We start from the raw sequence: 14,400 nt of genomic DNA, 5'->3' as shown, positions 1-14,400 counted from the left end.
GATTTATGATGGAGTGTGATGGTGTGAGTTAATTTTTGACTATTAAACAGTAACTAACAGTTCATCAAATGTCTTCCTCTTTGATGTATTAATTTGGTTATCTTTTAACTTTTAAGACCTCATTATTATGATTATTATTTATTGTCATTAAATTGTATAATTGTTATGATTTTATTGTCTTTTAGGGGCTGCTTTCTTACCTCATCACTGATAGGCACACTTGCCCTAAGCCTTACAATACCTCTGTCCATAATAGCTGACATGTGCATGCACAAGGTAAGATACTACTAAATTTTGATCATTGTTTACAAAATTTCTTCTAATTAAATTCCTTTTGGTTTGTACTTGTTTATTTGGTGCAAGAAATTAGTCGAGTTTTGCACTTGGAATGTTTCCAGCCAAAAAGAGGCTTTGCTGTTCAGTGTTTTTGCAAGCAAAGTGTAAATTGTAATGAGTACCTTTAGACTTCTGAAACTTTGTGCATGTAAAAATGAAGTAAAAAACTACAAACACAACTTGTATTTTGCTTTTACTTCGTGTCAGTGTGGATTTTGGAAATTAAGTCAGAAAAATAAAAGGATAAATATAAGAAAAGTCAAAACTAGTCAGACCCTAAATAAATACTTTTGTAATGAGCATGTGAGTTCATTACAAAAAACAGTATATTTTGTGTTAGTCTTACCTGCATATTCCAGCAGTGAAATAGAGCAAACACTGCAGTGGTTCCAACAATAATAAAACATTTGTTGGCCTGTACATGTCAGCTAATGCTGGTAGTAAAAATAAGAATTTTATACATAGGTTTGTGTGTCAGTGCCCATTTTAGATATACACAGATGTGTGTGTATGTGCAAATACATTGGTAGAGGTGTATATATATAGTTACATATATCAAGATATAAAAATCTTAGGTTGTCTTCTGAAGTGATTCATCTAAACTGTCTTCTGGGATGCACTGAAAAATAGACTATACTTTTCTAATTCCCAGTAAACAGCCTAATCTCTAGGTTTTTTATGCTGAATAAACACAGAGTTCAGATCTTGTCCAACTAATTTGTTCTTCATGTACTAATGCAACATGGAGGCATTTCAAATAGCAGAAACATCTCCCAAGCTCTGTTGGATGACTTTCAGCTGACATTGGTAACAAAAGGGCAAATTACCTTTTTAACTCACATTGTGGGAAGTAAATCCTTTCTGTCTTACATTTTAGAAAATAAATGACTAGTATTAGAAGCACAAGTGAGGGACCCTGATTAAAGGCAAAGTGCTGTAGACTTTGAGGGTTTTTGGACAGGTGTATTTGTGCAAGTCTGTTTCTGTCATACAGACAGCAGAATATTCTAAGCCAAGCCTTGTGCTCACTGAAGTCTCAGGTGTCCACATCTCAGATAACCTGACAGAAATTTTAGCTGCCTTGCCTCTGGCCGGCCTTGTTTTTACTTAAAAGAGCCCTGCACAAGAATGCTACTGGCATGGCTAATAATCATGGAATCATAGAAAGAGCTGAACTGGAAGGGGACCCATCAGGATCACCCAGTCCAGCTCCTGGCTCTGCCCAGGACACCCCAAGAATCACACCACGTAGGTAAAGATTAAAATATCAATACATGCAGCCTTCATATGGCTGTCAAATGGCATGGTAATTATACAATATTCATAATTACTAACTTTCTGGGTATTTATTTTTCTGTAATTTTCTAACATAAATCTGAATCTTAGGAAATTACAGCCAGGTTTCTAATGACTAATTCCTTTTGGCAACTTACGTGTTGTGAATTTCATTAGAAATCAGTTGGGAAACACAGGGCTTAACAATTGCAGTTGATGAGGTCTTTGAGGAGGATCATCAGTGCCAGGTGCCAAAGCTGAATCTGTTTTCTCCAAAGTCTTCAGTTTTGGATCTTCTCTCCACACGGGGGGGCTGTGCCCACGGCTCATGGCTCTCTCATCCTGAGAGGCAGTCCCAGGCTCTTCCTGTCCTTGTGCCCTTGGTTTGGAGTTACAGAACCATGGAATGCTTTGGGTTGGAATGGACTTTGAAGATCATTGCTTTCCAACCCATGGGATGTCTAGGAGACTTTCTCCTTGGAACCAGAAACACAACTAAAAACCTAAACCTGAGACTATTTGGAAATAGCAGTCTGCATTCAGCTCCCAGTGCAAACACAATGTGCCATTGTTAAGAATGGATTAGTGGGAACAGGTTATGCAGTTCTTAGAAGAAGCAATAACTGTAGAAACTGTACAAAATAACTCACACTGTTTAAAATAACTCAAACTGCATCTCAAACTTACAATAATAATCATTCCAAATATACAGCATGACAATTCTTTTTTGAGCTATCTAGTGAATGATGTTTGTGTTTCAATTCCAGGTGCAGTTTTCCTGGTTATTTTTTGCAGGAGCAGTACCTGTATTTTTTTCATTTTTCATTGCAACTCTCTTGTGTCACTATAACAACTGGGATCCAGTGATGGTGGGAATCAGAAGAATTTTTGCCTTTATTTGTAGAAAACATCGAATTCAGAGGTAGGGCAGTCACAAACTATAATCCTGTCTCTTTAACCTTTCCAATATCCTGTAATCCTCTAGTATTCTATAAGCCACAATACTCATACTCTGTTTATTTTCTCCTGATTTTATATTCAGGTGTGCTAATTTCTTAATAGCAGTAGTTGCCAATCCATTTGTACAATTAACCTATGCAGTGCTCAGAAAATGGAAAGTTGTGAAGTCTGTTTACCTTTAAAAGAAGTTTCCTAGTTGTTGTCACAATTTTTTCCCTTAATGCATCTGTAATAATTTCTGTACCCAGCACATGCAGTGAAAATTGTGCAAACTTGAGTACATTTGATAAATTTAAGGAGTCTTTGCATGGTTTTAATGGCTAAAGTTCAAACACCTGCATACTTGGTGCCTATGTTGGCTTCATAAAAAACAATTTAATATTACAGTATGACTTGAAATAAATGTCTTTTTTTTAAGAATGCCAGAAGAAAGTGAGCAGTGTGAAAGCCTCATCCCTATGCATAGTGTTTCACAGGATGGAGATGGCTGCTGTTCATAGACAAAAGGTAAACCTTTAATAAACCTCAAACATTGCACAGAAAGGTGAGGTTTGGTTTTCATGGTGGCATTTGTGTTATGCAAGGACACATTTTTAAAGAGCATGCAGTCAGTCTTGTTCTGTATTGATAGACAGAGTTTTTATTAACATGTATCTTCAAAGTTATTATTATTACTTGTTGCCAAGCATTATTCTCACAGTTCTTGATCAATGGTTTTGAAATGTAGTTTTTTTGCTAAAGAATATTCCAAAGTTCATCCAAAACTGGATGTGAGTCAATACACCAGAAGAGCCCTACAACTTCTTGGCATGGGTGATGTGTCTGTAAGAAATCTGAAGTAATTAATTCACTCCTTAGTGTGCTGCTGGGGTCTCAGTTTGGGCTGCTGAAGCTCATGAAAAACAGCAACCATTCAGGGAAGTTTAAAGATCACCAGACTTTATCATTACTGGTCCAGAAAGGGGAAAGTAGCCCTTGTGTTTGTGGATGACAAGAATTAAGTTGGTAAATTCCATTAAATAGTAGACTAAATATTTCTTACGGTAAGCATAAGGAAAGTAGACTAGAATAGCTAAAGAGTTTGCAAAATATCCCCCTTTTAAGAGTGCACAATCTCTAAAATGAACATTAGATGGTTTGGCAGTACTGGCCTGGAGCATTAAAGCAGACAAAGTTTAGAGTTCTCCTAGCCCTGTGCTTCAGGGTTTTCAATAATGTGTGCAGAATTACATAAGAAGTATTTCTATTTATATTTTATTGTATTTATTTATATTTTATTTCTATTTATATTTTTATTTTCCAGTGTTGCTTAAATCTAATAATGAAATTTAAAATATTCTAATCAAAACAGTTATCGTGATGTCTTAAGGCATGGAGTTATTTTCTTTGTTAGTAAGATGGAAACAAATGCTTATGGTAATTTCTCTTTTGTAATCCTGAGTTATGTACTCCTGATAATTTTTTTCTTCTTCTTCTTAGTTTAAAAGTGGAATGATGCCCAGCGAAGAGACAATCTTCTGGAAAAGTCCCTAAGGAATCATGTTACAGTGCCTATTCTGAATTTGTAGTAAAAATAAGACATTTCAGTTCTTTTGAAACTCTAAACTTTTTCTCTTTCTTGCTTTCATCTGATTTTATAAATGAACAGATCTACTACATGCCTGTCACCATGGGAGTCTTAGTTCATCTGAGCAACCAACCTGCCTTATAACACTTAATCTGGTGACATTACTTGACAAAATCAAGAAAGCAAATGCTGTTAAGTGATTTCTTTCTTAAGTCACAATTTTGTTAAATGCTGGACAATATTATTTTTAAAAGATACTTTAAAGTGAGTTCTGTAAATAAGTTTGCAGGTCATCAAGTCTTACAGGCTTTCAGATGAAAAGCTAAATAGATATGTTACCTGTAGTAGGTACAAATTAAATTTTTTATGTTGTATAAACTATTTGCATATTAATAGATGAAAACAGAAAAATAATTTATTAAGTGCATTCCTATAATTCCTGAGGCAGGATCTTTGTACGGTCCTGGAACACTACATTTATAATGTCTTAGGCCACTTTGAGTAGCCTTGTCATGGCAATGGGTGCTGATGTTTAAAAATCAAAAAAATTGCCCACCAATCAGGAATGCTTAAAATTTCAGTGAATGGTTCAATATTTCTAATTACAATACATTTGGGTATGCATTCTTATACATGGTTTAAAACAGACTGGTTCTGTAACCCATTCCAATCCCAGTTGTCTGTCCAACATGGAAATTTTCAGGTGTAGCTGCCACATTGTGAAAGAGATCAAATTAATTGTGAAAGTTTTCAGTCAGTGGGTTGGCACTACACTAATCTGCTAAGCAAAATGAGGAGGAAAGGTGTTTGCATTGATTTTTCTTTCCCCCCAGCTGTATTAATAAATTTATTCTAAAACTGATAATTATCTTCCTTCCACTGCAGTGTTTAATCCTTTTGAATCCAGAGAAGCTATTATAATTATATTCAGGAATATTTGAAATTAGTCAATGCTATTTTTCAGCTCCTGGCCTATAAGACACTTTGATCAAAGTTAATTTTGGCTTTTGATGGATTTGAGATTTTTTATAATGAATATAAGATGGATTTTTAGCCAGGAGTATTTTCTTCCACAGAACAAAGTTATTAATAATGTAGGGTATTTCTACTGCCCCTCCACACAAATACAGAAGGATGACATAGCAGAAATGCCTCTTCATGTTTTGGCACTCAGTAATGATTCTTCCAAAAGCAATTTTGATGTTTTGGTAAAATAACTGTTATTTAAGAGGTAAAGCAGAAAAGCAACATGCTTAAGCTCTAAATTTATAGAAGAATTTGAACCAGCAGCTGGAATTTAATATAAGGACTGTGTGTAGAGTAGGAAGACAAAATGAACCTGGGGCTATTCTGTTGAATTATTTCACCTTTATCAAGTTTTTCCTCCTTGGTTTTAATACTGGATTGCACTACAAACTTTGGTGATCTGAGGCATGTCTTTAAAATGAAATAGTAAGTCCTTCCTAGATCCTAAATAAGAATTTAAAAAAACCCAAAACCAGCCACAACAAAATCACGAGCCCAAAAGAGACAAGAAAGTAAATTAAATTTCACAGTTCAATTTCCAAACCCCACAAGTAGTGGGGTCTCAAATACAGTATGTTGAACTAATTTTATTTTGGTCGAATTTTCAGGCATTTTTTGATCAGTGGAGTTTCCTTAGGTTTTGGATTTGTCCTTCAAAATTATGACAAATTTAGAGGATGTTTGCTTTAACATTTTTTCAAGAAGTATTGTTAATGCCTACTCACCATAAAAAAAAGAGTCTCTTTTCAATTAATGAAATGTTTCAACGAGATGCTGCAGAATATTTGATACCAAGCATTAACTCCAAATTTGAATCAGTTGGGACTTGTGGCATCTGTGCATTAAGCCTGGGAAAACCGAGTTTGCTTTCAGATGGGCAATGACAGTATTTGTAGCAAAATTTTCTATGACTGTTTTTTGCAATTGGTCATGCAAACAGGACTGGATCTGTAATGTCAGATATGCAGTTGCTATTTATATTTGCCCTTATGTTCATGGCTTAAAGTCGAAGATCATCATAGCCTCCCATGTATATGACTGTTAATTTTCATTATTCATTAGTTTTAGAGGTTAAGAAAAGAAGTGCTAAGAGAATATTCTTCTGTCTCTGACCCCAGGAATGTTGAAGAGCATTCAGTACATTCAAAGTCAGGGCTTTCCAAATGTTTTTCACAAAAATGTGTTTAGGTTTTTGGCTTTTTTTTAGTAAGATATGAAATATTTTTATGTCATGGCACTAGGTAGCTTAAGCTGTGTTTTTGCATTAAATTACAATTCTTTAAATAGTAGGAACAAAACAAACTGTCCTTGCTGAAAGGATTTTTAAACAGTGCCCCTGTAGTTACAGGAAATGTGTTACACTTTTAATTACAGAAGCTATGACATGCAACATTGTTCCTGCATTTAATAGAATGTGATGGAGTTTTTTCTACAAAACCTTGTGATTTTTAGTACAATGATATTTTATAAATATAAATGTCTGATTTGAAATGTAAATTGCATAGCTCTGTAATGGATGCTTGGTAAATGCACAAGAGATTTAGCTTTGATTCTCAGGTACCTCTGATGCAGTGGAGACGTGCTGGGTTTTTCTTCCCTGTGACACAACTGGAATGTGAAGGAGCTTTCTCATGAATACTTTACCTCTGTGTGGTAGGGTATATTGTCATTGCTCTTACTGTTTCAATTTGGGAATGGCTTCATTCTGACTTACTTCTTGTAGGAACCACATATGCTTTAGAAAAAAAATGTCAAGCATTTCTTTGATTGTCACCCAATGGTTAAGGAACAGTGATTTCCCAGGCCTGCAAAATGGGGAATGAATACTATGTGTTGCTCTGTCAAACAGTTGAACTCATTCCTGTAATCCTTTGAGAAAACCAACAATTTCTTCTGTGTGTGCACTTGAGGTTTTGGGGCTGTTTGGTTTTTATATATGAAGGAAATTATGATAATTTGCCAAAAGCTACAGAGCATGCCTTTGCTTTTACGGTTTTGGTGAGTCTTGCCTAGTTTGATAAGCAGTGCTTTCCACTTCAAAGGCAGAAAAGGATTTCAGTTTTTCTGGCCACTTTGTGTTGGTTTTGTCATACTGAAAACATGTTCATTACAAGGGGCTGCTGCAGATGTAGTGCTGGTTCAGCAAGGGATGGAAATGCCACCTGTGTAACAAAGTCTGGGGCTCTTGAGTGCTCCTGAAGGCACTGAGGGCTTGCTCTTTGGCTTTCCCAGTCTTCACTGCATCCTGCTCCTTGGCTTCTGGGAATGCCTGTAGGGGCTGTAGGACAGGACTGGGCTGGCTGGCTGCAGGGACTGCACACAGACTCAGAAGCTGGAGGCTGACGCACAGCCTGGGTGTCCCTGTGAAGCAGAGCTGTTGTTCAACCCTGCAGGGAACTGCCGGTGATTCTTGGACTATTCATGGCAGACCTCCTTGAAATGTACTAACAAAAACAGGAGGGCTTGCAAATTGCTTTTCTTGGTGTGTGCTGCTGTATTTTGTCATTCCTTCACAATACTCCTGCCTAGGTACTGCTATTCACAGCTGTGATGGCTTTAAATACGGTGGCAAAACGATTTCTTTGTAATTCTTGGTTCCATTTCTCCTAATGTTGAATGTTGTCTTTGCTATTCCCTACTGAAGGTCCTCCTATCTTAGGGAAATTGTTACTCAGCTAAACTGAACTATCAGAGGACAGGGAAAACCAGTTAAATTTTGGGGATAGGCTGAGTTTATGGACACACTTTGAATTTCATATGGAAATAGACCTCGGAAAGGCAGAGTTTAAATGAAGTGAGGAACTGGCGTGCTCAAAAATCAAGAAACAAACTGATGTTAATATCACAGTGTTGGGTTATATGGTAACTGTAGGATGGTACTTTGAATCAGTTTCCTTTACTTGCTGTAAGTTTTAAGTTAGTTACAATTTCTGTTCTGGCTGTCACATATAGTGCCTGTGATTTAATAGTTATAACTCAAGTAGCATTTATGTGATTCATAAACTGTTGTTCTGCATTTTTCCGTGTCTAATCCACAATTTCATTAATTTTGTGTTTTGTTTTACATGATCATTTCAGGGCATGATTTCTCAGGGAAATATGGATGATACCATATGTTGTGAGAGCCAATAACTAATTCCTGCTTTTCAAATCACTACAAACATTTCCAGGTTTCACTCAAACATTTCACATCATGTAACTTCCATGTTGAGTTTCCTTAGGCTTGTCAGGTAAATCACGATGAGAATGTTAAGAACATTTAAAGATGTCAATAAAATTTACTCTGCCCAACACTTTGTTACTTTTTGGAGAAATATCCATTCTAAGGAGATGAAATGTATGTGGTTTTCTATTTAATTGTCCTCTTTGCCATAGAAATGAATAGTTACTCTGCTGATTTTGAAGCTGCACTTCTAGCTTGACAGTGACATTAACTTTCAGGGTTAGGCAGTGCTGTAATAATACGTAATCTGATTCTCGGACAGATCAGTATAAATCTCTAACATAAATATATTAATTTATATCATTAAATTTTTAAAAAGTCACATCACTTTGGGGGATTTTTTGTTTGTTTTTCCAGTAAAGTTACTTTGGCTAGAATGGGATCTGATCCAAAGCCCACAAGAGTCATAGACAGCATTAATAAAGTAAAACTTTATTGAAAAGAACTCTGCAGTTAGGTTGACCTTTATGCCTTTGCAGTATTTCTGTCTGCAGCATGTATTTGGAGTGGTTTGCTTTAAGACCTCAGTAATATAAAGGAGGGATTTTAGTGCTGGTAAAGATTGTAAACACACTACTGTTACTGTTCACAAAAGATATTTCTACATAGCCAGTATGCAGCTTAATTACTTAGAAGGTGAATTTGTCTTGCTAAGTTCTGTTTAAAATCAGCAGCATGAGAAATATTAAGCCCTGCACTTTGTTGTATAGTTCTTTTGTCCATAGTGAGAACACGTGATCATAGTCATCAGCTTCCTCTTGATGATTTCTGCTTTGACATTTCCATTTCCATGCCCTGTTGCATTCATTGCAAAGTGAATTTCCTCTCTAGGTAAAGCCAGTGTAATTGTATTTTGACTGCCCTAGTCCTCTGTGGTGTTAGAAATCTGACATAAAACGTAAATCTGACATGTGATGTGACTACTTAGAGATCTGTGTTCTCACTCCTGTCATTACATCTGGTGTTAGTAGGTAACCAGACTTTTTCTGGATATGCCTGTCATGATGTGGAGTGCATCCAGAATTCCATCTGGCTTTCACTTCCTACTTTTAAAAAGCATAAAGTGCTTTTCTCTGGGGATTTTTGTAGAAAGCAGCTGTTTAGTTCTACAAGTTCAGAGTCCTTTGACTGCATCTCAATTTATGAAGTTGCATCCAATATTCCCTTTCTTTTAATACTTCTGAAGGTTTTTTCAGGGAAAGTTCACAAATTTTCTTTATGTTCCACATAAGAAATATGTCTTGATACTGAAATGGCCTCAGAAATAAAAATTCAGGGCTGTTTATTCCATAGTTCTTCATATATGTTACTGATTTTTTTTTAACCCACTTTTTTTTTTAAGAAACCCAATCAAACGAAACCAATCAAACCCCCATACTTATCAAGCTGAGAGGCATTAGCCATTTAGCACAGAACTAATTTTATTATATGCAAATGATTGTATTTTTATCAATGATACAAGTCCTTGTGTTACTGATGTGGGCAGTCCACAAGTCTTCCTTGTCTGTGTCACAGGTGATGCTTCTCTTCTGCTTATATCTGACCTCTTGCACACCAACTAAGTTAGTTCCACTGCCAGAATGAGTAATTTCTAAAATATTTTAGAATCTACTTTTTCCTCTAGCTAAGGGAACAGCAGAACCCTTCCAACCAGTCACTTTCCTATTGCAGAAGAAGGAAAAAAGCCAAAAAAAAAATGTAAAACAGAAATGTTAATTGAAAATCAAGAACATTAGTAGGAGAGTAGAAAGCATATGCTGTAAAATCATTGGGCTAATTTCTTGCATAGCCCAATTCCACATAGGCTGTAGTTTATTGGATTGATCTCTGGTTGGGTATTTTAAATAATCATTTCATATTGAAGCTGAAGGCTTAATTTAAGCCCTGTGATTGTTTAAAAAAAAATCATAGGAAAAAATTATAATTGGAGACTTAGGAGGTACTTTTTGTTTGTGGTTTGGTGTTTTTGAAGTCCATCCAATGCAGTTACAAAGGAATGCTCTGTGAATTGGCACTCTTGAGAGGCTGTTTGCACAAGGCTTCATGGAAAGTACAGCCAGGTGTGGAGATGACATTACCTGAATGGAATTAGAGAAACGTACTAAGTATGAGGTACAACATCAGCATTGTAGAGCTGAAGGGGCGTTTGTATTGATTTAAAATTCGTGTAAGGTTTCTTTGGAGTAGATATTAATAAAACAAAATTGGTTTTGAATCCTTGAGATCTGAAACCTGAGTGCATTAAAAGATGCATAAAACCAGTCGCAGTTTTGATGGTTGTTCTGGTGTTGTATTTTGTACTGACTTTCAGGGAATTCTCAGTTACACTTTTAAAGGGGAAGCTGCTTTAACTGAGGAGCTTTCATCTGAAGAAAACTTTTTTTTTTCCCCCCTGAAGTCTGTATGGTTTGCTGATAATTCAGATGTTCTGGGAGCACAGCAAGTTCCAGATATCCAAGTATCCTCTATGAAACATCTTTATGCATCATCTTTTAACCATTTTCCTTGGTGAAAGCAGAACCTGAATTGCTGATGTGTATTGCATTTGCACTTGAAAACCTGATTTCAGAGTGTGTTAAACCTTGATCTATTTTTGATAAAAAAGAAATGTAGCATTTTAATCTAATTTCCATTTAATAGCAAGGATATTCATGCAGAGAAAAACATATATCAGGGTTTGATGCAGTGATTTTTAAGCCAAGAAAACAGCAGGACGGCAGTGGTAAATCTGAAATGGAGATGCATATCTCTTTAGAAAATCTGGTTTCCTCCTGCCCTTTTTATACCAAATTGTGTCTCCATTATTCCAGGATAATGCAGCTGAAGCAAGAACCAGAGCTTTTACCCTTTGTTCTCTGAAAGTGAACACTGGCTTTTGCCTAGGGTGTCTTTGTCCTGTCACTTCATTTTCTGAAGGGAGGTCAGTTAAATAAAAAAATATAGAATAAGTATTTTTAATTAAAATCAGATTTAAGCTATTAATTATTTTGAAATTCTCTATATTAGTAGAGATCTAATGAATGGAAATTGAAGTCCTATATTGCAAATACTGAACAGTGCTTATATATTTTTAACAAAAACAGTATATATATATGAATATTTGAAACATGCATGAAGGTGGAAATTGGAAGATTGTTTTTATGTTAAAAGGTTTATAAATTGAAATTCTTGATATCCAGTACCAAAACCCTATAAAAGGGCTAATGAAAAGAAAATGTAATGTATTCTGATTAACAGCCTGTGTAATACAATCAATGGGTGTGATGTTTTTGTTCTGTATTATATTTATTATATGTAAGTAAACAATAAAGATTATAAATCTTATTTTCTTAACAGGAATTGGTATTTGGTTGGGGTTACTGCTTAATGTGTTTTATATCATCAGTGAAGAAAAAAATGGTCACCAGGGCTGGGGTTAAAAGTGAGTGTTGGGATATCTCGTGTTACCTGGAGTCAGCCAGGATGTGGAAGGCTGTAATTTGGTGTCACCTTGGTGTGAGTGCAGGTTTTGGCTGGGGCAAGGTTGATTTTCTTCCCCATGGCTGGTTTGGGTCTGTGCTGAGCAGGGGCTGATAATGCAGAGATATTTCTGTGCTGCTGCTGCTAAGTGGGGCTTGCACAGAGCCAAGGCCTTGCTGCTTTTCCTGCTGCCACTCTGGGAGGAGTTTGGGGTGCACGGGAGGGGACACGGCCCAAATGGGGGACCAGGGCTGACCAGGGTACATTCCAGACATGGACAGCGTGCTCAGTACCTACAGTGGGGGTGGAAGTGTCACTGTTGGGAGGGATACACGACATACACACCCACTTGTGTAGAGACAACAACAGCAGCTTCATTATTACAAATTGTTCTTAAGTTTTATCCCCTTAACAGAGGATGATTTAACATTATTAGTTACATCAAAACAGCTCATTATATTCATTGGACAAAGCAATAGCTTCTTGTGTTTTATTAGTATAAAGTAATTAACATCAATAATTAATTGGTCAGAATTTACAACAAATTAAGGCATGTACACTACTACTCACTAAGGCACGTATCTTCTGTTTATTTTATCAGTTTCCTTGCTAATGGCTTTGCTTTCTTCTTTGTTATAGATAAACTCATATTTTATCAATTTCTTCTGCTAACTCTGGCTTGCAGCCTAGCTGTTAAGCCCATCTGTAGGAAGAAGAGGTGACATTGGGAGTGATGGTGGCTGTCCTCCCAAGTGCCCATTGCCCTGGCAGGGAGGGCCCTGCTCTCCCGGGAATGGTGGGAAGGAAGAAGAGAGGACAAGGACATTGGGAGTGATGGTGGCTATCCTCCCAAGTGCCCATTGCCCTGGCAGGGCCCTGCTCTCCCGGGGATGGCTGAACGCCTGCCCGGCCCTGGGAGCAGGGAATTCACCCTCGGTTTGTGCCTGCGGACACACCTGGCTTTCCCGCTTACCTGCCTTTATCCCAGCCCACGGAACTTCTCGCTTTTACCCTTCCCTGGTGTCGCTCTGGGGCTGGGCTGTTCGCCGGGGTTAAATCACCACAGTCAGGTAATTTCCACGGTCAAACACCGATTTTGGGGGTGATTTTTATCGGCGAGCCCCTGAATGGCAAAGCGCGCACAGCCTGCGAGCAGCAGGGGGAGCTCCGGCCGTGCCCATCCCGCGGCTCCGGCTCAGCGATTATTGTGTAAGTGCTGAAAAGATAATTAATTTACCTGTTTATCATCTCCGATTCCCGCAGTTAGCCAGGGCTAGACATTGACCTTTCTTCTAGCAGCTGAACTTTCAGCGTCTTTAATAATTAAAACCTCGGGGATGATAGGCGTTTACCTAAATACTTCATCAAAAAGAAAAAAAAAAATTCCACCATAGGCTTTTCTGAGTTTTCTTGATTAACTACAGCTGAATTCTTTTTTACCGAGATCCTAAATTTTACTGCACAGCGATAGCAAGAAGCAGCTTTTTACAGTAAAACAAGGGGATACTTGCTTTGCCACTAACTAATTAAGGAGTTCACTTCATATTCCCTGACAAGCAACAGGAATTCTGGAGCTTAAATGAAGAATTTGAAGCAACTTTACTTAGCAAGTTTCTAGATACTTTCAAAAGCAAGTTGGCAATAACAATCCCTTTCTTTTTCTAGTGTCCTAACTGATGGAACCCCAGCCATTGTGTGATTACTCCCTTTTAAGTAGCAGAGATGAAGTAAAATGTGGAATAATTTTTGGCAGGTTCTGCCACAAAACCATAAAACCCTAAAATGCATCACTTCCTTGGGCTCGGTCAGTACTTGAGTTGTGCAGAGGGGACAGCTGGCTGCATAAATGGCTGGGGCAGGTGGTGACAGAACCACAGCGAGTAGGTTTTGCAGTAGAGGCTTCCATAGAGATATGGGGGTCAGAACTTGTTTTGTGGTTTGGTTTTTCTGTTGTTTGTGGGTATTTGTTAGTTTGTTTTTCCTTATCCACAGTGTGAATCGATGTATTGTTATTCTGTTAGGCTGTTAAGATCTAAACTGTCCTCTGTGATATCCTTACACCCGGTACTTCTCTGTATACAAAGGAATCAGTCGGGCTCTTTGGATTGCTTTCAGTCTTTAGGATGTAATTTGTTGACACATTATCTTGTTCTACTCTGTATGCTCTTCAGTTTTAGGAGACACATTTCATACATGAAACTGCCACTTGCCAGAAGCTCAGTGTCACTTGCTGCAAGGTGAGGTTTAAAGCTTCTGAGAAGGATGATTTAAACCTCATTTTCAGACTTCTTTTTCTATCAACAGTATGCATGTGGGAGACATTCTTGGGTTTTATTTCTATCTGCAACCCAAGTATATTCCATTTATATTGATTTTCAAAAACTTGGACAAAACTTAAGGTTTCCAAAGAAACAACAGTTTACTACCTCAATGTGAGCTCTTCCTCCTCTTTCTCCCTGACTTTCCCCTCCTCTTGCCCTCAGCCACTACTTCAAGATCATGTGAAAGAAAAGCCAATTCTAGTTTGTGGCTTTGCAAGCTTTCAGGACTTATT

At 37.2% G+C, this 14,400-nt stretch overlaps 1 protein-coding gene across 2 annotated transcripts in view; it reads left to right on the top strand.

The window, feature by feature from the left end:
• The window catches only part of SLC35F5 (solute carrier family 35 member F5), a 30,012-nt gene extending 18,292 nt beyond the window's left edge, over positions 1-11,720 (top strand). For both annotated transcript variants that reach the window (XM_009087802.4, XM_018911278.3), the window contains exons 14-17: positions 186-276; positions 2,379-2,533; positions 2,990-3,078; positions 4,051-11,720. In XM_009087802.4, the coding sequence (XP_009086050.1) occupies positions 186-276; positions 2,379-2,533; positions 2,990-3,071 (328 nt within the window). In that variant the 3' untranslated portion in view covers positions 3,072-3,078; positions 4,051-11,720. The remainder of the gene's footprint in view (positions 1-185; positions 277-2,378; positions 2,534-2,989; positions 3,079-4,050) is intronic.
• The last annotated feature ends 2,680 nt before the right edge of the window (positions 11,721-14,400 follow it).

The sequence above is a fragment of the Serinus canaria genome, chromosome 7, assembly GCF_022539315.1.
Source record: "Serinus canaria isolate serCan28SL12 chromosome 7, serCan2020, whole genome shotgun sequence".
In the NCBI taxonomy this organism is placed as follows: domain Eukaryota; kingdom Metazoa; phylum Chordata; class Aves; order Passeriformes; family Fringillidae; genus Serinus; species Serinus canaria.
This window is presented reverse-complemented; position numbering and strand designations above follow the sequence as displayed.